The 24,568-nt window shown below is 37.2% G+C and overlaps 1 protein-coding gene across 2 annotated transcripts in view; it reads left to right on the top strand.

Moving 5' to 3' along the window:
• The window catches only part of LOC131039003 (uncharacterized), a 38,391-nt gene extending 14,179 nt beyond the window's left edge, over positions 1-24,212 (top strand). The window contains exon 3 of one of the 2 annotated variants that reach the window (XM_057971638.2): positions 23,834-24,212. In XM_057971638.2, coding sequence (XP_057827621.2) covers positions 23,834-23,890 — 57 coding nt within the window. In that variant the 3' untranslated portion in view covers positions 23,891-24,212. Of the gene's footprint in view, positions 1-22,979; positions 23,551-23,833 lie in introns of those variants that run through there. The other variant, XM_057971637.2, reaches the window with a different exon arrangement.
• The last annotated feature ends 356 nt before the right edge of the window (positions 24,213-24,568 follow it).

The raw sequence follows: 24,568 nt of genomic DNA, 5'->3' as shown, positions 1-24,568 counted from the left end.
ATCCCTCTAAATGTCCAAACACCACATGCAAACAAATGGAACGAGCACAAATGGAACGAACAAGGATGTTATTCGCTCTACAATGAAGGATCGAAGATCAAAAATGCGAGGTCTACGTGAAAACATGGAGATCGCTCCTGTCCTTTGGACAAGGACCAGGGCGATGAACACCCAAAGGCACTTATGCGCACATGCAAGGCAATCAAATTCGAAGGACCCATCAAAATGATCGATATTGAACGTGGAAGGGAAGGAGATGAACGTTGAAAACATGACAAAATCATGGATCGCTCCTGTCCCTCTCCAAGGGACCAGGGCGATGAGGTACGTCCCTTTCGTTTTCATAATTTTGGCGCCAAATAAACATTTCTAATTTTCCTTAAATGCTAAGTTCGATAAAATTGAAAATCCTATTTAAATTAGCATTTAATATGGCGTTGATCATTTATTAATTATTTTGCCTTTATTAAAAAATCGAAATTTATAAATTAAAACGAAAGGCATTTAATTAATCATTAATTAATTAATAAAAAATCGAATTGGAGCGCTCATATATGGAGGTCGGCCTTGCTATTTAATTAAAAAATCATTTTAAAAAATTGTTTTATCTCCAAGTCGGCCTAAGGGCATGGAGAGGTGCAAGCGCTATATATGGAGGGTGAAAACTATTGTTTTCACATCATTATTTTTATCCCTCTACATGCGAATTAAGGAGAAGGAAGGAAGTGCAAAGTGTGGGGTGCGAATTCCATTCAAATCCAAGGTGGCGCTATTACATCAAAGGTGGTGCGATACTTCATTTGAGCGAATTTGAAGACCACACCAGAGGCGATATTTGAAGATCACGTTCAATCCAAAGGTGGCGAAATTGATTTCTTGAGGAGATCACGTTGAAGATCATTTATACCTCAATTTTGCCTAGGCGAATTTTGATTTTGCCTAGGCAAATTCCTTGTTTTGCATTTTAGAGTTAAGTTCTCAAGTAAGGTATGGCAAGATCTCTTGTTTTAATCTCGAGTTTTGATCGTCATTGCCTTATTTTTTGAATTTTGAAAATTTGAGTTCATAGCTCAATAGTCGTTTTTAGGAAATGATTAATAAAGGACTTATCATTAAGTTTCCTAAAATTTGCTCTCTAATTTATGTTATGTATTGCAAAATCATGTTACTAATTTTGAAATGTTGTGTAGGCATCAAATGGAGATCTCTTCAAGGAAAATCAAGCCGGATCAAGGACGGTCTTCGCCAGGACGATCAAGCCAGGACATGGGCGAACTCTTTCAATCCAGCGTTCCAAGGCGAGGTACATCATCATCCTGCACATCAAGGACACAAGGAGTTAGAACAAGGGCTCGTTGAAGAAGTAAATAGTTCCAGATGAATTAATTAAAGCAAGCTTCTCAACAACACCAAGTTGAATATTTACCAAACTACAAGTGTCAGATGAGGTGGCATCCCAGTCATCACTCCTCCAGTCAGTGTGGTCCACCTCAGCATGTCCAGATTCAATGTACTTAACTCATGGAAGGTGGCACAAACTCCGATGTACCTACCCCGGCTATCCATTGGTCGATTTTTCTAGAAGGGACATGTGTCCAAGCAATACAATTTTGTCATTGGTCAAGCATTAAATGTTATGTAATGGTTGTAACAAACCCTAATTAGGGTTTTCATTGTAAAATCTTGGCCATTGATCTTGAATTGATCTAAGCCATCAAATTGTATTGTGGGCACTATATAAGCCGAGGCATTTTCATTTGTAAAGGATAATTAGCAATAGCTAGAGAGTTAGAAGATAGAGAGTAGTTAGAAATTGATAGAATAGTAATTAGAGTAGAATAGGAGGACAAGGCAAGAAATTGTTGCCATTGATTGTAAACAAACTCCATTTTCATTGAAGTAATGGTGAAGTGTGTCGTTTCTTGCAATTTGCATGGTTTCTTGTTGAGTCTTCAATCCTAGATGGTAGATGATTAGATGAATGGAGGAAATGTGATTGATTGATGATGGAATTCGTATATCCATACTACTAGCAGTTTGTTGATTGCAGACTTGCCTTGCGTAGTCAACTGGAATCATTCAGCCTAAGCTCAAGTTCAATTTGTTGCCTCTTCATTGATATGCATCAACTTGGATGGTATCTATGCCTGCGGTGATGATTTGAACATCATAAAGCTTCCCTTAGAAGATCGCACTAGTCTTGTGTAGATGTTCCATTGATGTCAAAACAAGATCTAGTTAGAGTTTCATCAAAAATCAAGTCATTGCTCCTACATTCTTAGTATTAGGATTAGATCCTCTCTTCGCCCTTATCCTTTTTTTCCATTTTTTCAATTCTAAGTTAGTCAGAGCCTGTGTCCAGCAAAGCAGATCGGAAGTTCAATCATCACATGTAAGTCCCCTTGTGATCCCAGCAAATCACATCACACCACGAAGAGCTTATCCACATGTAGAGACCCTACTAAAAGGAACCTTGGAGTCATCCTAACTGATCCTTTATGCGAATCTTCAGTAGTTAGAGACTTTTTCTCAAGAGAGGATAAGATGCCTATTGGTATTTTATTCTGTGTATGATGGTGTACAAAATACACGTCAACACTTACCCAACTGACATTCCTTACATACCGGATTAGCAGGCTTAACAATCTTAGGCAGATCTCTAACAACTTGTGTAGAACAGATTTTAATCATTGAATCAAAGTTTACATGACACGTTCTCCTATGCCACAACCATCTCTCATCAATCTGAGCAATCAAACAACTTTTCTCACCAACATTCAAATGTAAAATGTTACCTTTAGTCTTAGTTCCAGATGCAATCTCTATACCGGAGGCATTTAGGATCTTGCATTTTCCATTCTTGAATTGTAGATCATAACCTTTATCAACCATCTATCCAACACTCAAAAGATTATGCTTCAAACTTTCAACATACAAGACATCATCAGTGTTATGCTTACCATCAAAAGAGATAGAACCTCTCCCACAGACCACATGGGCTTTGTCTTCTCCAAATCTAACTATTCAACCATCATAAATTTCCATGCTCACAAATTTGCTTTTATCACTGGTCATATGATGTGAACAACCACTGTCAATCACCCATTCATCTTTCTCTTCTACTTTAGTAGCTAAAGCTTTCTCCTCAATAGTGTAGCTTGTGGAGTCAATAGGTATAGGTCCATCTTCCTTAATGACAATAAAAAAACTTCATCTCCTTCTAATTCTTCATCTGTAACACCTTCATCAACAACATAATAACAGTTCTTCTAATTCCTATACTTCTGGTTAGACTTGTAAGGCTTATCATACTTTTCATGCTTCTCATATCTATCATTTCTATCATGCTTATCAAACTTATCATGCCTATCATACTTAGCCATTCTCTCCGGACATCTAGAAGCAAAATGTCCTATCTTATTGCAAGAGAAACATTTCAGAGGCAGCTTTCCATCATACTTACCGGCTCCCGGCTCCTTTAGGCAATCTTCGGGCAATCAATGCTTCAAGCTCATCCAACTCTTTTTTTTTCTCTTCCATCTCTCTTCTCTCTCTTTCATATCTAGATATTCTTCACTCATCAGGATCATACTTCTGCTTACCGGATACAGATGCTGATGCTCTAAATGCTGTCTTAGACTTTCCATGTGATTCTCCAAATTTGCTTAGCTCAAAACCATCAATCTTTCCAACCAGCATATCTCTTGTCACTGTAGTGACACTCCGGATCTCATCAATAGCAACAACCTTATGTTTATAAGCAGGAGGCAAGTATCTCAACACCTTAGCAACTATTTCATCTTCCTCAAGGCTTCCACCGACACATCTGATACTTAGGACAAGGTCATTGACCTTAGCCATGAAAGAGTGTATGTTCTCATCATTTCCCATCTTCAACATCTCATACTTTCCTTTCAAACTCTGTAACTTAGCAACTTTCACTTGTTTATCTCCTTCATACAAGATTTCAAGCTTCTCCCAGATCTCATGTGCAGTCTGAAGTCCCATTATATTTGTCATTTCAGAGTTAGTCAGGGCACTAAGCAATGCTTCCTTTGCTCTAATATTATGTTCATCTTCCTTGATCTCATCAGTAGTAGTCGGTCCATTCGGAGGAGCAGATTAGACATTTTTTGTAATTTTCCAGTAATCTTTTCTAGGACATTTCAAGTGCACCTCCATCCGGTTTTTCCATATAGCATAGTTACTTCCATCAAATCTTGGACTGTCCTTAAAGATAATACCTGGAGCTGCCATTCCGGATCTCCTCAAGCGGTTAAGCTTTTTCTGGAGGATCTAGCTCTGATACCAATTGTTAGCAGCAATGAGGAAAACTGAGAGGGGGGGGGGGGTGAATTAGTTTTCACCGGATCTCCAAACTTAACTACAAAAACAGATCAGATAAACTCCAACAATAGTAAAGATAAGCAAATTGAAAGCATAACACACAACACCAAGATTTTGATGTGGAAAACCCGGTTATGGGAAAAACCACGATGGGAACCTACCCACAGTAAGATGATACTCTGCAGTAGTATGTGAAAGTATTACAATGGGGAATGCACATGCATTCAGGCACACTACCGAGAGCTCATTGCCCAAAAGATGATGACTCGGAAGGCTACAACCCTCAGGGAAGTCTCACTGACTTACAACAAGATTCAGACTACAATCCGGAAGAAATGAATTGAAAGAATAGCATCTCCAAATGCCTGATTACAGTTTCGGTTAAGCACAGTTGTCTTCTTAGCGACACCAATCTCTCCTCAATCATATCATTGAAGGATAAATCACTTGTTCGCACATACACCATTCTCTGATAGTGCAAACATAGCATCAACACCACAATTACATGACAACATCACCTATTTATACAATTCATCAACCCTCAATTACAAAATTACATCACACGATACAAAGATCGACCACCAGACCAATATAATGATTTACATGACATAACATGGACTTAATTCAAATTCCCAAATGCTCAACTCCACCGGAAATCACGCAAAGATCAACCGCAACACGCTACACCACCAGGAAAACCGTATAACATAAAAATCATCACTGGTTCAGCAAAATCACCAAAAACTCACCCAACGATCAATGCGGATCGACAAAACAAATAGGACACGATCAGGAAACACCAGCAAGCATGTTAGAATCATTAGCAATAGCTGCACCAACACCACTTATCAAATCTTCATCGATTAACATCTGAAACTTAGGAATACTCAAACAACAACAACTGTCATGAAGAAAGATAACTCGCGGAGCACCAAATCACGATCCATCTGAAATGAAGATACACAAGACCATCCCAAACGATATCCCAAAATCTCAGCTCAAGACCTGATCACACCGGAATATACCAGAGGAAATACTGAACTTTGCAAAACAGTGATCAACAAAACAAAGCTGCAAAACTGGATTATAAGATCTTCCCAAACTGCAAACACTGGAGCAAATCACAGGACTATGTTGACATCAATGACAACAACATATCCTAGCAGCAACAATGACCAACAATATCCAACACTTTTGACATCCTTTGCTTTATTTTTCCCAATTGTATTACACTCAACTAAAGACAGATTGGTCTTAGCACTCCTTGCAACTTCATGGCTTTACTAAAGTCGTTGCCACATTCGATCAACTTGGTTTGGCATTCTACTTTAGCTTTATATTCATATAACTGGTTGGTTCCTAAGATTATATTATATGGACTTAAAGGTGCCTCATTCAAGTTAACTTGTATCGAGAAATTTGGCGAGTCAACTTTGGCTTCAAACAAGCACTTGTCCACTAGATGGTAATGATTGTTTCCATATGTAACTTCCCAAGTATGTTGCATATAACTTGTTGACTTATTTACTCTCTTCAAATTAGGTGATATAAAACATTCTATTTGAATCAATGTTATAGGACTTGCTTGGACTCTCCTAGATTTGACGAGTACTGAGGTGAGCTAGGCCAAATGAGTCTTAGGGACTCGAGACCTGGGTCCCAGGCGAGTCCTAGAGACTTGTAGAGTCTTCCAGACTCATTAGATTTGGCGAATCTTGTAGGCTAGACTCGGTAAAGATTGAGGAAAAAAAGTTAGAAAAATATAATAAAAAAAGTAAAGCATTAGTTCGACATTTTAGTTTTTTTTTGTCAAACTCACAACCTTTCAATTCTTGTTTGGTTTATGACATGCCCATCTAGGATTTACAAAAAATAATGAGAATGGTGTGCACCATGAAGCTCCATGTGGTCTTGAAGGTCTTTATTTTTTTCTTGGTAGTAGGGGCTTTGCCCCTCAACCTCGCCTTGTATTGGGATAGGGAACGTGCTAGGGGTGCAGCCCCTTGACCTTGCTAGGGATGCTGGCCCTTGGCATCACTGGGGGTGATACCCCCAGACCCCTGAAAGGGAGGAGGATAAAGCACGAGGAGATCCCTTGGATGTTGGACTTGGTGTCACTAAGATATAGGTAGATATCATGGCGACAACTTCATCCAAGACTTATCTTAGAAGCTTGCATAGTACTTGTCATGATGTTGGACATGGGACGAGTGATGCAGGCTCCTCTAAGCCATTGACATATTTTCAATTTTTATATTTGTTTTGAAGCCATGGATTTCATAACCCATGAGATTTGCATACATTTGACATTTTTAAAAATTTATATAACAATGTTGGTTTGTTTAGCTTCAAAATAAAATTCATTTTTACTTTTAGTTTTGATAGTAATGTGATTAATGTATACTTGTGTATATGATCAAAGTAGCTTTTATTTGTTTACTTTATTGTGTTTTTAAAGTTTATTTAGTAAAGGATGCATAAAACAAATTTAAATCCTCAAGAATCACTATATTTCATGTTTTTTTCAATTTGCTAAGTCTTTGCCGAGTCTTGGCGCAAAATTTGAGTCCAACTAAAAAATCAGCTTGCGGAGTTTGAGGTGAGTCCGAGCCTTGTAACATTGATTTGAATTAGTGTCAGTAATAGTACAAAAGGATTAGTCAAATAACATACCCAAAAACTCTAATATGTAGTGTGATGTTCCACCTAATGATTAATCACTACTACATGAATGCAATAAAATTGTTGTTGCAGTTGTTGTTGATTAGGTGGATTTGGCCTTTGGGGTTGATCATTATTGAAGTTGTAATTGCTGTTTATTGCTCTATCCAATAAAACAAATACATGAATTAATAATAGAGATGTCAATGCATATGATATAGGAGTAAGGTATATCTTTATTCACACATGAAATTATTATAGAAGAAGACCAGAGATGCTTAGTCAAGGATCAAAGTCGATCTCACTAGATCATTCTACTTTCATTGATGTTACACAATCTATTTAAAAGACCTGATGGCTTCCAAGAGGAACACAACCATCAACCAACCAATGCTTATAACTACCCGACACTTATAATTACCTGAAGTCAACAAACACTTAATACATAATTGGATAACCAATACTATTGAAACATAATAATAGAAATTATGTGTTGACTATAGTTGCTATTGTTGTTTTTTTACCAAGCCTCTTGTTTGTATGTAGACATTGACTATCAAAGTAATCACCTTCACACATGAAACGAGATATAGTTGCATTTTGATTCTTGGGTCCTTGATTCCATGCATTACACTGTGCTATGGGAGGAGCTCAATTGCCACCTCTATTTTGATTTCACCCAAAACATTGTTCTCCAAAGTTTCCTTTTTTGACTCTTCAATTCCTGTTCCATTAAACCTAGGGAACTTATTGACATTAGGGGTCAACTCAAGTTTGTTGGATCAAAAACCCTTTGAATTATTCCTTGAGAAGTTGGATAGAACTTGTTTTTTCTCCCATTTAAGCACTTTCTCGAAAATTGTAGACATTGTGGTAGAATTGTGAAAATCTACCTTGGGTCCGAAGTGTTTAATCCTAGAATAAACTTTCTTATTGAAAGCCTATCATCTTTCTGGTCATGTGAAACATATTTAAGAAGTTTGTTTAAATGTTCCTAGTATTAAGTCATTGTTAGGCCTCTTTGCCTCTAGTTATGGAAATCTATCATTTTTTGATTATAGAACAATTGGGGTAAGCACTATTTTTTGAATAAGTTGACAAACACATCCATGTGTTGTTTTGTTGGGCAAGACATTCCTCTTTTTCACATTCTCTCACCAATCTGCTGCATTTCTTGTTAATTGATATGCTCCCTACTAGTTGCAATTCTCAAAATAGTTTTCTATCTAGATCAACCAGTTTCAGCTCCATCTCCTAGTTCTGCTCCATTGCTCTTAGGTAGTTGGATCTTCTTCAAATTCTCTAAATTACTCTTCTCCTTGCTCTCACCATCTTGGTTTCCTCTCTTGTTGTTTTCTCTCTATTGGCATTCCTATTTTTCTCATTCTATCTATCCAGGTTATGGAGGTTTTGGTCTATCGTATTCGTGCAATCCGTCAACTCAAGCATCATTGCCATAATGGCATTTATTGTCTGATGTGGTTTTTTCCCCTTATCATTGCCATGCAATGGATGATCCTCCAACCTACAATTGCTTTTACTCTCACTGTTTGTATGAAACGGTGGCATTGTTGCTTGTACTTTAGAGATTGCATTAAACTATGAAGAGAAACTGCTTGATAAACATAAGAGAACACTAAATAGTCATATTAGATACAAGTTAAGCAAAGCAAAGTATTTTCTTTTATTGATATATAATGCTTTTACAATACAATAGGAATGTTTATATCTATGTTTTTACTTCTACTAACTATAAAAGTTCCTTAGATCAAGAAGTTGCCTAGAAGCAAATACATTGCTATTCGCAATTATTATGCTTTTCAAGTTCATTTGTATGTGGTGGATTAGGGTTGTTATTTTGTCTAGCTTCTTTGGCATTGATTGCAGCTATTTCCCTGCACCATTGCTGTGTGGATTCTCACTTCTCAAAAACAAATAGCCTTAAATTATCAATGAAATTTTCTGGCTTACTTCAAACCATTGGTGTTCACGTTGCACTGGAGTAGCATCATTGTTTCTTACCATTTTTTATAACAATCAAACAAATTTTATTCACTCCCATAAATTTAGTTACATATATTTATTTAGGTTTAAGGAACTACATAAATTTAAGTTTCAACACAAAGAATCGAACTTAGATTCGACTTCCTTTGGGTCTTCATCCTCAAAGTTTACAGTTTTAACTTCAATACCAGGATGAACACTTGGGTACTTTTTTGGCACTGGCCTACTCATTGTAGGAGCATTGCACCCATTGCCAAAAGGCATCTATCAAACAACACATGACTTCTTAGTGATAAGCTTTACTACTAGATTGGTTTTGATTGCTTCCTTTGTCGACTTTGATTTGTTTTAAGGCCGTAGCCAAGGTTTTAGTATCTAAAAGCCATATGTCGTCATTCCTAGACCGTGGAATAGATGTTCCCTCTTGTCTACTTGGTTTTCTACTTGTTGATTTTTTTTATGAAGCTTTCTATTCTTTGATCCACCCATGCTAAATTCATGAGTCTAGGAAAGTTTTTTATTACCAAAGTGACCATACAAAGTTGCATAGTAGGTCCTAGATTTGTGTTGAATTTAGAACTTTGATACCATATGTCACACCTAAAAAGTTGCAAGTACAAAAAGTTATGAGCAATTACTATGTTGAAATAAATCTGAACTTTAAGTTTTCAATTATGCATTATTTCCTACAAATGTAAGTTTGAACCTATGCTTGAGCGAAAATTCAGTCAATGTAGAAAGACAAGTCCAATGGTTTTACTATGATGAAATAAAGCTGAACTTTAAGTTTTCAAATTATGCATGATTTCCTACAAATGTGAGTTTGAACCTATGCTTGAGAGAAAATTCAGGACACCCACGTTTTTGAAAAATTTGAGAGAAAATTCAGGACACCAATGATATTAAGAGCAAGATAGATGGATTCTAAGTGAGATCTGTAATGTATTCATATTGAAATCCAAAGCACTCTTACAGTCCATATTTTACTCAGAGTTTCAAGCCTTTTAGGGTGGCCTCCATGACAACACAATCTTGCTCTTGACAACCTTGAGTAATGTTTGCCCAGATTTAGGGATTTTCAAAACATTAACTGGGTTCTTCTTCAATTTCTCTCCTCATTAATGCATTAGTACTGGTTATTAAATGATAAGGCCGAGTTGGCTGGCCAAGCCCTTGTTGGCTTATTTTGTCATTGATGTCACTTGTGTGTCACGATTATTGGTTTGTTTTGTCTTTTGAATTTAATATCTTATTTCTCCATCCATGGTTCCAAACAAGAACTGTTAGATACTCTGCAGAAATATATCAAGGCAAAACTGTGACTTAATACAGCAGCAAAGATTCAAGGACCTTGTTCTTACCAGTATTTCATCATAAATGACAGTTACGTTTCTGAAATTTGATCTTTTTTATGTGGGTGTTGATATTTATTCAATGTGTATTGAAACTATACAAAGTTTTAATGCAATGTTCTGCTTGAACATAATACAAAAGTTCGACTTCATGTTAGAAAACAAACGTTTCAAGTTGTGTCTACAACATCTGTTGTTTGTCAGTATTTCATATGATAAGAAAGTTTGGTATTAATAGCCGTTCAAACTTGTGACTCAGTTATCAACAGTTGGGCTTCAGTTGGTATTAGTTATGCTTCAGTTATCACCGGTGGTGTGTTATTTGTAATATTTATTCAAACAAGTTCTTAATGTTATAAAACGCAAACTGTTGGGTGACAGTTATGTATTAAGAATTGTTAAGAATAATGTGAAACGAAAATGCAACTTGTTGAAAATGTGGCTAGGTCATATCCCTTGATTGGGCCGACCTAGCTTGGTAAATTTAAATGTGGTCTTCAGCCTTAAAATTTATTGTGTATGGGCCTATTTGGGATATTATGTAACTTGAATTAGGGCAGGCCCTATTTGGGAGAATTACATGTGTAACTTGTAAACACAAAATAAGGTCAAGACCTATTCATGTAACTTGTGTTCATATGTAACTTGTACTTAACCTAGACCTATTCTTCTTGGTGGGAAAATTGTCCAGGCTGACCAAGAGGGAAATTAGAATGTATTGTCTCCTATATATTCGAGTTGTTGAGAGCATTCATTATATACATTCAGCGAACTTCTCCATTCAGAAAGATCATTTATCAACAAAGCATTCATGAGCATCAGCGATTCACATTACAAGGACAGCAAATCATATTTCAAGGTGTGCAAACTGGTTCAAGGGACAGCGATTCATAACCCTGAAATAGCGAACCATTTCCAGTAGCAGCTAACTATCTTCCGGGGTCTTGTTGTGACGTATTCACACATCGCCCCATTGCAAATGGGGACCCCTACTTTTTGCTTTCTGGGGTTTGTTTTTCTAGGTCTTTTAGGGTTTTGTCTATTAGCCTTTGCATGCTGAGTGTTGCCAGGGGGATCACTATATATTCGAGTTGTTGAGAGCATTCATTATATACATTCAGCGAACTTCTCCATTCAGAAAGATCATTTATCAACAAAGCATTCATGAGCATCGGTGATTCACATTACAAGGACAACGAATCATATTTCAAGGTGTGCAAACTGGTTCAAGGGACAGCGATTCATAACCCTGAAATAGCGAACCATTTCCAGTAGCAGCTAACTATCTTCCAGGGTCTTGTTGTGACGTATTCACACATCACCCCATTGCAAATGGGGACCCCTACCTTTTGCTTTCTGGGGTTTTTTTTTCTAGGTCTTTTAGGGTTTTGTCTATTAGCCTTTGCATGCTGAGTGTTGCCAGGGGGATCACTAAGATAGCAGGCTCTGTTTTAGCTAAAGGTGAGTCAGTGGATGCTCCGGGTTAGGGTTCTTTGAAAGTCTTCCTTAGGGCCTTGTTTTGCTCTTGTTGCTAATTGTGTCTTGCTTGGTGAGTGAATATCCTCTTTGAAGATCTGAGTTAGGTCAAATGGGTGAGTGATGAAGTCTGGAATGTCATCTTGATCCTGAAATTTGACTAAGTCTTGTCATCCTCCAAAAACTAGATTTTGCATTATAACTCTTGGAGGTCCGAAACCACTCTCAAACATCCTGACAGTATATATGGAATATAACTTAAAGTATAAGAAAACTTATACTTAAATGTTATATTCCATATATGAATCCTGACGGAGAGACCAAAAAGTCAAATTTCGCTCCTGACCCTTAAAAAGGGTCCAAAGCGAATTTCAATTTCGCTCCTGACCCTTCCAAAGGGTCCAGAGCGAAATTCTTCATAAGACATTCTACTTTGACCCAAACTTAGAACTAACTCATTCCCAGGCATTATTGAGGGCAAAACACTTGTTTGGATGAAGAAATGTGAGAAATGAAGTCAAGATTTGAGCCTAAATATGAATTTCGCTCCTGACCCTTCCAAAGGGTCCAGATCGAAATTCTTGAATGACCTTATTTTCTCACTTAGACCTTGAAATAAATGCCACTTTGAGAGCAATTTTACTTGATGATGGTAGGAGGAGGCCTAAGAAGTCATATTCAAGCCAAGAAAGGGAGGGAAAAGGTGAGAAATGAGCCCAAGTAGGAATTTCGCTCCTGACCCTTCCAAAGGGTCCAGAGCGAAATTCACATAACCTTCATTATCTTCCTTGATATGGCCAAGTTTTGGATTTCTAAGGCATGGTTGGAGTGACCTTGAGGTGTTCTAGCCTTTGAAAGAAGGTGAATTGAGGCAATGGAGTGTGAAATCAACCTAATTTATGAATTTCACTCCTGACCCTTCCAAAGGGTCCAGAGCAAAATTCTCGATAAACCTCTTTTGGTTCCATGTTTAGGCCCCAAACCTTGTTCCTTGAGCGAAGAGTGGTGTATTTTTACCTTGCAAAGAAGATTGGAGTTGAGAAGATGAAGAGTCAAGCCTAGAGTTGAAATTTCGCTCCTGACCCTTCCAAAGGGTCCAGAGCGAAATTCCCCAAAACCTCCCTTTTTTTCTCAATTTTGTGCCAAGCCAAGTGTGGGTTAGGGTGAATTAAGATGGGAGATGTCTTTAGGCATGACTTTGACTTGTTGGTGATCTTCAAACTTGAAGGAATTGAGCAAAAACTAAGATTTCGCTCCTGACCCTTCCAAAGGGTCCAGAGCGAAATTCTTAAAATCACCTATTTTCCCTTCAAAGCAAGTCAAGTCTTTGGTTTTTATGGCTTGGATGGGTGTGAAGTGACGTGACCTTGCCTTTGAAGATGAATTGAAGTGAGAGGAATGAAGGAATAAGCTCAAAACTTGAATTTCGCTCCTGACCCTTCCAAAGGGTCCAGAGCGAAATTCCTTAAAACACCCTTTTCCTTTCATTTTTATGCCAAGCTAAGCCTAGACCAAGGTGGGAGAAGTTGGGGGATGCCCCTAGGATTGCCCTTGAATGGATTGTTGCCTCCAAAAATGAAGATTTTAGGGTAGGACAAGGATTTCGCTCCTGACCCTTCCAAAGGGTCCAGGGCGAAATCCTAAATAGGTCCTGTCCCAGGCTATGATTTTGAGCGAAATTCTCCTTATTAGCCATTTTTGAGGCCAAGTAAGTGTTGTCAAGTTGAGAGAAGGATTCAAATGGAGAATCAAGTAATAACAAAGTGAAAGAAATGGAGTTGAGTGAGGGAAAACAAGCAAAGAGAGAAATTCGCTCCTGACCCTTCCAAAGGGTCCAGACCGAAATTCTCCAAATCAACCATTTTCTCCTTGAGTGAAGCCAAAGCATTGATTCCTATGGCATGGTTGAAGGTGGAGTGAGGTATTCTTGCCTGGTTATGTGAATTGAAGTTAAGGAAGTCAAGAAATAAGTCTAAAGCTTGAATTTCGCTCCTGACCCTTTAGGGTCCAGAGTGAAATTCTTAATTTCACCTAACTTGCCCATAACCAAGGTCAGGACATGGATCCCTAGGCTTTGGAGAAGGAAAACTAAGCATATGCTTGCCTTGGGAGGAATTTTGGAGTAAAGGAGTGATAAAATTGTCCTGGAATGTAAATTTCGCTCCTGACCCTTCCAAAGGGTCCAGGGCGAAATCCCTTATAGGTCCTGTCCTTGGCCAGGGTCCAGAGCGAAATTTTATGGGGCCTGTCCCTAGGAAGGATCTCAAGCGAACTTCATTTTGATAACTCTTGTTGATGTTTTAAGGTAGAAAATGCTATGTTGAATGAATTTATTATGCGTCCTTAATCATCCTTGGAAGAAGACCAGGCCAGGGCATGGACGACCACTTCCAGTCCATCATCATCAAGGATGTTCCGCAGGCAAAAGGGGAAGACTCAAGATGCTTTGAGGCATTGGATGACTAGGAGTGTTCAAGGAGTTCAAGTTATCCTCAAGACCTCATTCTACCACAAGATGACAAAGAAAGGGCTTTGCCAGCACTTCCAGGCGGAGGTGTGCTATCGAGGAAGGAGGACTTGATAATAAGGAAGCCCAGTCAAACAAAGGAAGTCCATCATTCATCATGTCAAAAGACAGAAGAGGATCAACCAAGCCACAAGCGTTAGACAAGGTGGCATCCCAGTCATCATTCTTCCAATCGGATTGGTCCACCTCAGCATGACCAGATTCAATGTACCTAATTTACCGGAGGTGGCACAAACTTCGATGTACCTACCCCTGCTTCTTATTGGTCCTCACTTCTGAAATGTAATTTTTTAATTGGCTAAGGAAGTTTGTTGTAACAAACCCTAATTAGGGTTTCTATCTTGCAATCCTAGCCATTGGTTCTAAGTCAATCAGAGCTGTCAATTTGTAAAGGGTTCTCTATATAAACCCCTGGCTCCTCATTTGTAAAGGGTTAATAGTTGGTTAATAGATAATAGTCAGAGATTGATTAATAGAGAATAGATAGTGGAATAGCAAATAGAATAGCAATTAGTGTAGATTAGGAAGAGAAGGCAAGAAATTGTTGCCTTGATTGTAAATGAACCCCCTTTTCATTGAAGATATGGTGAAATGTGTCGTTTCTTTGCAATATGCATGGTCTCTTGTTGAATCTTCATTGTAGATGATAAATGATTAGATTGAATGAAAGAAGTTATTGAATGCACTAGCATGGAATCCCCCCTAGTCCAAACCACTAGCCTCTTGTTGATTGTAAGTGTGCCTTGTGTGGTCAATTGGCATAGAATGAGCTTAATCTCAAGTCGTTACACGTCTATTGTTCATGAATTAACTTGAATGATGATCAGTATCTGATGGTATCTGATTTGAATATATTTGAAGCATCCCTCAGAAGATCGCATTGAGTTGGTGTCAAATTGTTCAAGCCTGATGGTGAGACCCAGCCCAGTAGGACTCCACCTAGTCGTTCATCCATCTTCTTGCATTCTAGGTCTTAGAGTAGACTCTCTAAACTCTGTACCTTTTGCCATTTCTTTATCTTCCGACCAGTAGATAGGACTTGAGTTCCAGTAAATTAGATGCTCAGGCAATCAAATGTAAGTCCCCTTGTGATTCCAGCAAAATCACATCATACCACGAAGAGCTTATCCACACGTAGAGAACCTACATATCAGAACCTTGGAGTTACTCCAATTGATCCTTCGGCGAGATCTTCAACAGTCGGGAAACTTTATTCAAGAGGATAAGGTACCTTTAGGTATTTTATTTTGTGTTTGGTCGTGTACAAAAGACACATCAACAGGTCTCCACACTCACCTTCAGGTTTGCCATTCATCAGCGAACTCCATTGGTGACTGCAGATAAGTTACATGCTCACCTAATTTAGATGTTCTAAATGCTTCATGTACTGAAGCTAGTTGTAAAGAGACCTATTGTTCATTGATTAATATGATCTGAGAATTTAGCTGGGTTTTTCATCTCCAAGAGGGAGGTTTTCCCAGGGTATAGTTGTGTTGTGTGTCCTTCTTACTGTGCATTTTTGTTTTCTGCTCGTTAATTGTTAATCTAATCATTAAAAACTAACATGGTATCAGAGCGCGTTCCTTCTATAAAGCCTAGAAGCTTGAAGGTAGATCCTGTATTTTTTTTTTTTTTGTAGATTGAGAAATCAGAGCAGGTAGCACAGAGAAGTGTTGAAGAAGACTAGCATGAATGCAATTCTATCAGGCTTATCGCTCTACTCATACAGATTGGAAACGATTCACAACTATTGATTGCTAATGTCATGCAGTGTCCAGACTTCAAACTAAATTCACACTCTTGTGGCAAGGGTATTTATGAAGTGCTTATGGATGAGAATGGATTCTAAGTGATGGCGAGGGCCAAAGGCCACGCAACCATCATCAGATGATTCAGTGTGATCTAAGTGGATGGTTATGTTGGAAACTAACTTATAAGAGAAGTATTTTTTGAATTTTTCATGCTGTTATCAATTCATTGGATAGTGAATCATGTATGATAGTTTTGAACTATTAGTAACCTCTCTTAAATGCTTTCAGGACAAACTGAGGAGCATAAAGATGATGATTGTATTCAAGAGAGGAAGGTTTTGAGACATCCTGTGAGGAAGCATCACAGGCTGAAGACTAAGAGACATAGCTTAGTTGGTGATACTACGATCAGGTTGAGCTTTAGAGGGAGCTTGTTGTTTTCAGCTTCAGAGGGAGCTTGTTGTATTCAGCTTCAGAGGGAGCTTGTTTGTTGTTTCAGCTTGAGAAGAAGCCATATCCTTGGTTAAGGCAATCTCCTGGGAGAAGATTGAGGTGAAAGCCCTTGGTTAAGGCAATCTTCCGGGAGAAGATTGAGGTGAAATCCCTCGGTTAAGGCAATCTTCCGAGAGAAGGTTGGGGTGAGAGCCCTCATTCCACCCTCTGCAAGTAGGCATGGTGGTGTTGTATTCTTCTCTGGGAGAAGTCTGAGGTTAGAGCCCTCATTCCACCCTCTGCGAGTAGGTATGGTGGGTATCATGGATGAAATTCCATGATGAGTTTGTTCATCCCATGGGAGTAGCCATGGTAGTAGTCACAATGTGACTTGATTGATCAAGGGATCCTCCCTAGCTAAGAGGGAATGTTGAAAATGTAGCTAGGTTGTATCCCTTGATTGGGCCGACCTAGCTTGGTAAATTTAAATGTGGCCTTTGGCCTTAAAATTTATTGTGTATGGGCCTATTTGGGCGAATTACATGTGTAACTTGTAAACACAAAATAGGTCAAGATCTATTCATGTAACTTGTACTTAACCTAGACCTATTCTTCTTGGCGGGAAAATTGTCCAGGCCGACCAAGAGGGACATTAGAATGTATTGTCTCCTATATATTCGAGTTGTTGAGAGCATTCATTATATACATTCAGCGAACTTCTCCATTCAGAAAGATCATTTATCAGCGAAGCATTCATGAGCATCAGCGATTCACATTACAAGGACATCGAATCATATTTCAAGGCGTGCAAACTGGTTCAAGGGACAGCGATTCATAACGCTGAAATAGCGAACCATTTCCAGTAGCAGCTAACTATCTTCCAGGGTCTCCACACTCACCTTCAGGTCTGCAATTCATCAGCGAACTCCATTGGTGACTGCAGATAAGTTACATGCTCACCTAATTCAGATGTGCTAAATGCTTCATGTACTGAAGCTAGTTGTAAAGAGACCTACTGTTCATTGATTAATATGATCTGATAATTTAGCTGGGTTTTTCACCTCCAAGAGGGAGGTTTTCCCAGGGTATAGTTGTGTTGTGTGTCCTTCTTACTGTGCATTTTTGTTTTCTGCTCATTAATTGTTAATCTGATCATTAAAACTTACAAAACTAACAAGAAACTGATAACTGCTTGTGAACTGTTGTAAAGACATTGTTTAAAAGCACATTGATGGACATGTTTTTAGAGAGAAGTGGATGTATAGGAAAACTATGTTCCTCGAATTTACTGGGCAAGGTTTTTGAGAATGGTTATTGATGCTTTGATGATAAACAAAGATCATAACTAGAACACTGAAGTTTGCAGCATAGAAGACAGATTGGAGTTGATACAACGCAAACTTGTTTTTAGATTGCCAGCCTCAGGTGATGAACTTCATATTTTTGTTTAAAGTCTGTATTTTTCTGAATATCTTTTCCAGAATCAGAATTTCTTCAGATTGAATCAAGTGAAATATTCGTAGGATTCTGAAAAAACTTCACAGGTCAAGTAATGACTCTGTAAATTGTTTTCTGAGGGCTATTTGCAGATCTTACACTTGTTCTCAGTCTTATACAGATTGCAGAGACACAGGGTGTTTTATACAGATTGCAGAGATACAGGGACACTTGGCATTGGGTGTTATTTTTGTTGTCAATACAGTTTGCCTCAGTTTTTGCATCAGATAATTGTTTCAAGCATCAAAGTTTATGAATCTGATTTCAAACTTGTTAACAACTGAAATATTTCTGAGATTTGTTTCTTAAAGTTTGAGTGGATACTCAAATTCTTTTATTGTAAAACTGAAACATTGGTGCTTCTATAAGGTTTTTGATTGGAGTTGTTTCTTGAGTTGGTGCTCAAGTAGTGTAAGGCAGGAGAGTTGGTGCTCTCATGAGATTTTTGATTGGGTTGGTGCCCAAAGAATTGCAATCTTTTCAACTGTGAGGCCAGATTAGGACAGTAGATCCTAGTGGCATTTCTCATCATGGTTTTTCCCACATTGGGTTTCCACGTAAAATCTTGTGCCTTGTGGTTTTGCTGTTGTTCCTTTTTTAGTTTCAGTTGCTACATGTTTTACTCTTTCAATTTCAGATTAAAAGTTTGATTAAAGTTTGAAATTACTAGAAAGGATTAAAGTTATTGTGCTACTGATGACAATTAAAATCAAAATCAAATGACTCAGGGGCAACCATATGAACAATTAAATGATGACAAGCAGAATTATGGAAACAGCCATACACACAACAAAATAGCCAATAGGGAATGCAACTCAACCCATAGAACAAGAATCACAAACTTATGGCCAACATATGTGATGTGCACTGCTAACTGTTTGCATGTGTCTTGTCTCTCTCCTTGTTGCTCTACTGGTGTGACAACATCCTTCCCCATGATGCTTGCCCTTGGTAGGGATGAACATCCACACACACATCAAAGGCACAGATAATAAATTAATCGACATGTTTCACACATAAAATCAACATTCTAAGCAGCATCTAAACACCAAAAAATGAATGTCAAAACATTAAATGTTGACCAGTAATTAGTACATATCCAGCTGTCATAAAATCAGAGATAAATGCAATAATAACAATTCATAATATTTGTAAATCACACCAAAAAATCCACAAAACATAATATATCAACAGCTATCCACTTCTAGTCAAAATTATTACATGCCAAATATTACTTATTGAATTAGTCTGAATATTGCAATGGAAGACATTGCTTGATCTCAGTGATAAACTATCTGCATACATAAAGGCTGATTTGTTCATACAATTCCCCAATACAAAACTAGGTGATGAAGGTGCTGCCACAGTATATGTGTCTTAGTAAGGGAAATTTGAAAATGACATGCTCATGTCAATTATTCTTAGTGGCCTTAGCTCCAACTACACAAATTTCTTGTAAATGCTTCAACTCATTGAATGACAGAATTTGTGAACTTCTTATGCAGCATGAACGTTAGTTTGCTAAGACAAAAAAGTGCTTACAAAACTAAAGAATCATTTTCTGTAGGTCACAAGAAAGAAGCAAAAACTTATAAAAATAGATTCCCTAAGAAAAAAATGTTCTATCATTACATTTATCGTGATGATCCAACTGTTTCTTCTTCTTTTTCCTCTAACACTGATGATGACAGAGCTCTTTGTAGGTTGAACTTTGAAGTCAATAAAGTGTTTTGAATGTGGCAAAATAGGACATTGTGAAACAATTTTTTTTAAAGAAGAAAATCAAAGAAGACATTTGTGCATTATGTTGCTCCTTGGGACAAGGAAACTTGTTTTGTAGAAGATGACAGCCAAAAACAAAATGGAAATAATCATGCATTTTAATAATTCAAAGAGAAGGTTGGAGGACCTGCCGGGATGATGGAGGATCATTCTTATCTCAGGTTAGTTATTCGCTCATAGATGGGGTAAAATGCTTAAGTAACCTTTTTTGGTAGGCATAGATTCTTCGTTTCAGTTGTTGCAATTTCTATTTCAGTTTAGTGTACGGCATTGTTGTACTTAATGGCCTTCCGTTATGGTGTGGTTCAAGGTGATTAGTGCAGGCTGACATTTGATGGTCAAGTAAATCTTAGGTGGATATGAAACTGATGATTACATGCACATGTTGAGAACATGGTTATACTGAGAGGGTGGGGCGGGGGGGGGGGTGAATGAGTATAACGTCAAACTTATACTTTTTCAACTTAATAACAAAAGTACATAACTTAATCCCATAGCATATTCATTTCATATAAACATTCAAATGAAATTTAACTACCATGTAACACAAGTAGAACACAGGATATATACATGGAAATCCTTACGGGAGAAAACCAAAGTAAAATAGCTTCCTTATATATAGAAAGCTTCTTTTACAAACTTGTAGGTATCAACCCACTAGAGGCACCAAGCCCTTATTCTGTTTGTAAGACACTTTCCCACCAGAGGCACCAAATTCTCATTCTATTTTCCATCTTCTCAATGTTGCTTCTCCAACAGATGATGGATAGTCTTCTCTCCACGAGCCCTCTTCCTCAAACTGCTATAATGGTGATAGAGAATCTGCCACAAAATTGATGACAATCTTCTCACAAAGCTCTACAAATCTGACATACTATTTCTTAAACAACTTTCTTTAATATGTTTCATGAAGCTGCTCCAAAAACTTCTTATCTCTGCATGAAATCTGCTCATAATTTCCTTCTCAAGATCATCATACATCTGCTAATAATTTCGTCATGAAACTCGTTACAATTTACTCTTGAATCTGCACTTATTCCTCTCTATGATTCTACCAAAAAAACTCCTACAAATCTGTCTTTAAATCTGCATAATCTTCTTCTCTATATTTGTATTAACATCTTTTCTATATTATCAATGATCTCTCTTCTATCCCTTCATATGCAGATCTGTGTATGTTTGATTGATATTCACTTTTTCTATATTCTTCTATCTCCACACTCTAAAAACCTCTTCTTACATATTTACGTCTCTATGAAGAGAGACATCCCTTATTAATGGTCATAACTATTAATAACCATTGCCACCATTTCCTTAATCACAGCCTTTCATATTTTTAATTGCAGTCTGTTTGTTGCTAACATTTAAATAATGTTTGCCTTTAAATAAATCGCACCTATTTCTCTTATAAGACCTTTGTCTTATATTATATTTTGTCTTTAATTGTTGTTTTGTATTTTTCTGAAGTGTTGTCTTTTAAACTATATCATTGCCAAGTTATGAGTCGCTTCTTTTTTGATATGACATGTGAATAGGACAAAATAATTCACCTTTTTGAATAAGACGTAGATATCTGCAGACACGCTTTGCTGATTTCTTGTGCTCAACAAAGCCGCAGGAGATAATGCACTAAGTCCTGCTGCAACACTAGCATTTCCACTAGCTGATCTTCGAGCATGTCTAAAGATAATAAACAATAAACAACATGAATCTTCCCAGTGCTTGCTGATGAAGCTTCATAAAATCTGCCTTTAGCATGCCTTCTCTTTGCTAAGTTGTTCAACAATCTCAACTATAACATTCAGACATTGCACATTATTAGAAGCTGAAATATGCCCAACAACTTTACCCTTGCCTTTTGACTTCCTCTTTGAATCAGCAAATTTCCATTTAACTTCATGCATATAACCTGTCTTTGAATAATGGATAGTGGCCCTTGACCTTAATGATTTCCTCTTACCTTATTTAACATCAATGACATAATGTAAGGCATAATGACAACAATGTAATGTAAAGCATAATAATCCAAACTTGTGTATGTTCAACAAGTGTGCAAGCATCATCCAATATGTTCGTTGATCTCCATGATCTTTTGTCATCAATGACAAACAATTAAACAATCTTGTTCATTTGTTTTCACATCAATAATAAACTTCTTGACATCAATGACAACTATTCCAACAGTACAGGTTGATCAGTGAGACAAAGCCATTGCGGTTGAGCAGCACAGACGTAGTTTATATTGAATGTAGGGTATACATGGTCAGAGGTATGTTGGGCCAATGATACTAACATGATAGTGTTGAGGTGAGAAGCACATGTTGATCAGTACTAGTTGAAGAAGATCAGTATTAATAAGGGTTGCAGGAGACCCACCAGTCTTTAGATCATCTTAGTCTTTTCCCTTTGGATCAAGGGGTGGTTTTTTGTTGTTTGATCCAAGGTGTGTTTTGATCAATCTTGTTAGTGTGCTTAGTTTTGTATAAATAGGTTGTTCTATTAGTTGCACAGTAAGTTTCCTGCATGACATGTGGATGGTGCGTCTTTATAAAGCCCCTTTGTAAACATTTTTTAACATGTCCTATAAAAATTATTTTTGCTACTGTAATTTGGTTTTTATTCCCATGCAAAAACAACTATGGACGTTAGAAATATATATCTATCCAAAAAACATTTGTGAAAAAAGTAGAATGATAAAAATTTTACCCAAAGATGATGAGTTAAACTGGAAAGGATCAATGATATCGTAGTACTTTCTATTTTTATTGTTCACACTAGATAATTTTATTCTGCTAAAAATGATGACCTAGATAAGTCTTTGGTCTCACAACATAGCTTTGGACTCTGGATTTGTAATTTCTGTATATATTGCATGAATTCCCTCATGATAATATTTTAATAATAACTGCAAGAGACATGGACCTAATTATATAAGAAATGAATCAATCTTTGTTGGGAAGTGTTAAAGACCGAATTCAAAATTAAAGGTGGTTGATCTATCATACTATATAGTAATAAACAGTTCCCATTTTTCCCTTCTTCAGTATAGAGTTGTCCAGCTGCATCGTTAAATTTTAAGCAGCATTGGATTGGTATTTATATTTGAAACTATTTTATTGCTAATTTTTTGTGACCTTTATTGGCACGTAGGTTGAAGAGGGCATAGGACGTCAAACCATCTCAAACACAAAAACATATCGAACATTGCTTTCATACATAGTAGACGTGCAGCCTAAAAGATGGCTACCTGTGGCACTTGTTGAAGGAAGACTTAGCAAAGAAATTCAGTTAAATCTGATTTGTATTCGCAATCAAGTAATGAGCACTGCTTTTGATGCCTTAGCTACATACTGAATATGATGAATGTACCTTTCTAGGTCAAATATTAGAAGGATTGGTGAAGCCCAAGTTTAATAGGGTGGATGTATTTATATTCTTGCTAATAACCGGTTGTAATCCATCTTTATAAGATTAAGCTCAGAGATCAGCTTCTAGTGTATTGGGGCTGGAGAATTGTAGAATTGCTTCATTGTCGATTTTTCTCATAATGAGTGCCTCTCCAAAGACCCTAGTTTGGTCTTTTGGTGTTCAATTTTATCTACAAGTTAAATCATTTGGTTTGTTGCAAAGATTTATGCAACTCTTTCCAACTGTTAATGGAAAATTAATTTCACTGTCTTGACAAAAAATAAATAAATTTTAATTTTGTTAAATGTGTGGACATGTTTTGCAAAAGGCCTAAAAATCATTTGCAAAAATTGAATCGTCTCTGCAATTAGCCTTCAATCAAGAGAAAGATGAGTTCTTGTGAATTTTCTCAATATAATTGTTGTGTCTTGATTGGCTAGGAATCTCAAGAGAGTTTAATTATGGACATTGACAGTTGTGAATGAAGAAACATTTGCTTTGCGTTTAAAATAAGCTGATATCCTACAGCCACTCAGTCCATGTGGTAGCTATATGAAATCATCCCGACTAATCACAATTATCATGGTAACTCACAGCTATGGCATGCATTCGAAGTGAAAGCCAGACTCCTATACATTAGTCATTTACATTGACGTGGAGGGGGGAAGAGAGCAGTAAGGAGGTTGCAGCCGGAAGATCTAAAAATTGCAGGAAATTGTTTTTCAGCAGAGATCTTAGAGATTGCATTTTTATATCAAATGGCTAATTTGGCATGCATCTGTATTTATTATGCTATCTGTGAAACTTTTACTTTTTCTGAGTAGAATAATCCTTTTCTCTGTACTTTTTTTCTAAATGATTTCCTCAGTCTCTTGCCGAGTCATGCCAATTTTCTCCACCTTCGGAGTCAATGGCCTTCTAGAGTGTGAGCCAGATTACTATGAATTAAATATAATGCCGTATAGGTTATTATTAATTAATAATTTTTCCTGAATTTCATTTATTTGTTATTTTTCTTCTTTGTGTTTCATGCTGATATTATATCAGCACGATGCACAATGTCATACTCGATTGATCTGGATTTATAGCTTCCTCATTTTTATGAACTTTGTAACTTTGATATATCTGCTGCCATACTGTAAGGTGTTCACATATTCATATGATTGGAGCTTATGCATAGTCTTATATTGTATTACAATTTTTAGAACTTTCATGACTACATGAACTTTTCTCTTTATAGAAGGAAAGTTTTCTATTTATGCACAAAAGATATACAAATTACAGCTCGGAGCAGATCTGCCCCAAATTAACCACCTACAGCCAACAATTAT

The sequence above is a fragment of the Cryptomeria japonica genome, chromosome 4, assembly GCF_030272615.1.
Source record: "Cryptomeria japonica chromosome 4, Sugi_1.0, whole genome shotgun sequence".
Taxonomy (NCBI): domain Eukaryota; kingdom Viridiplantae; phylum Streptophyta; class Pinopsida; order Cupressales; family Cupressaceae; genus Cryptomeria; species Cryptomeria japonica.
The sequence above is the reverse complement of the archived record's forward strand: the minus strand, read 5'-3'. Positions and strand labels throughout refer to the sequence as shown.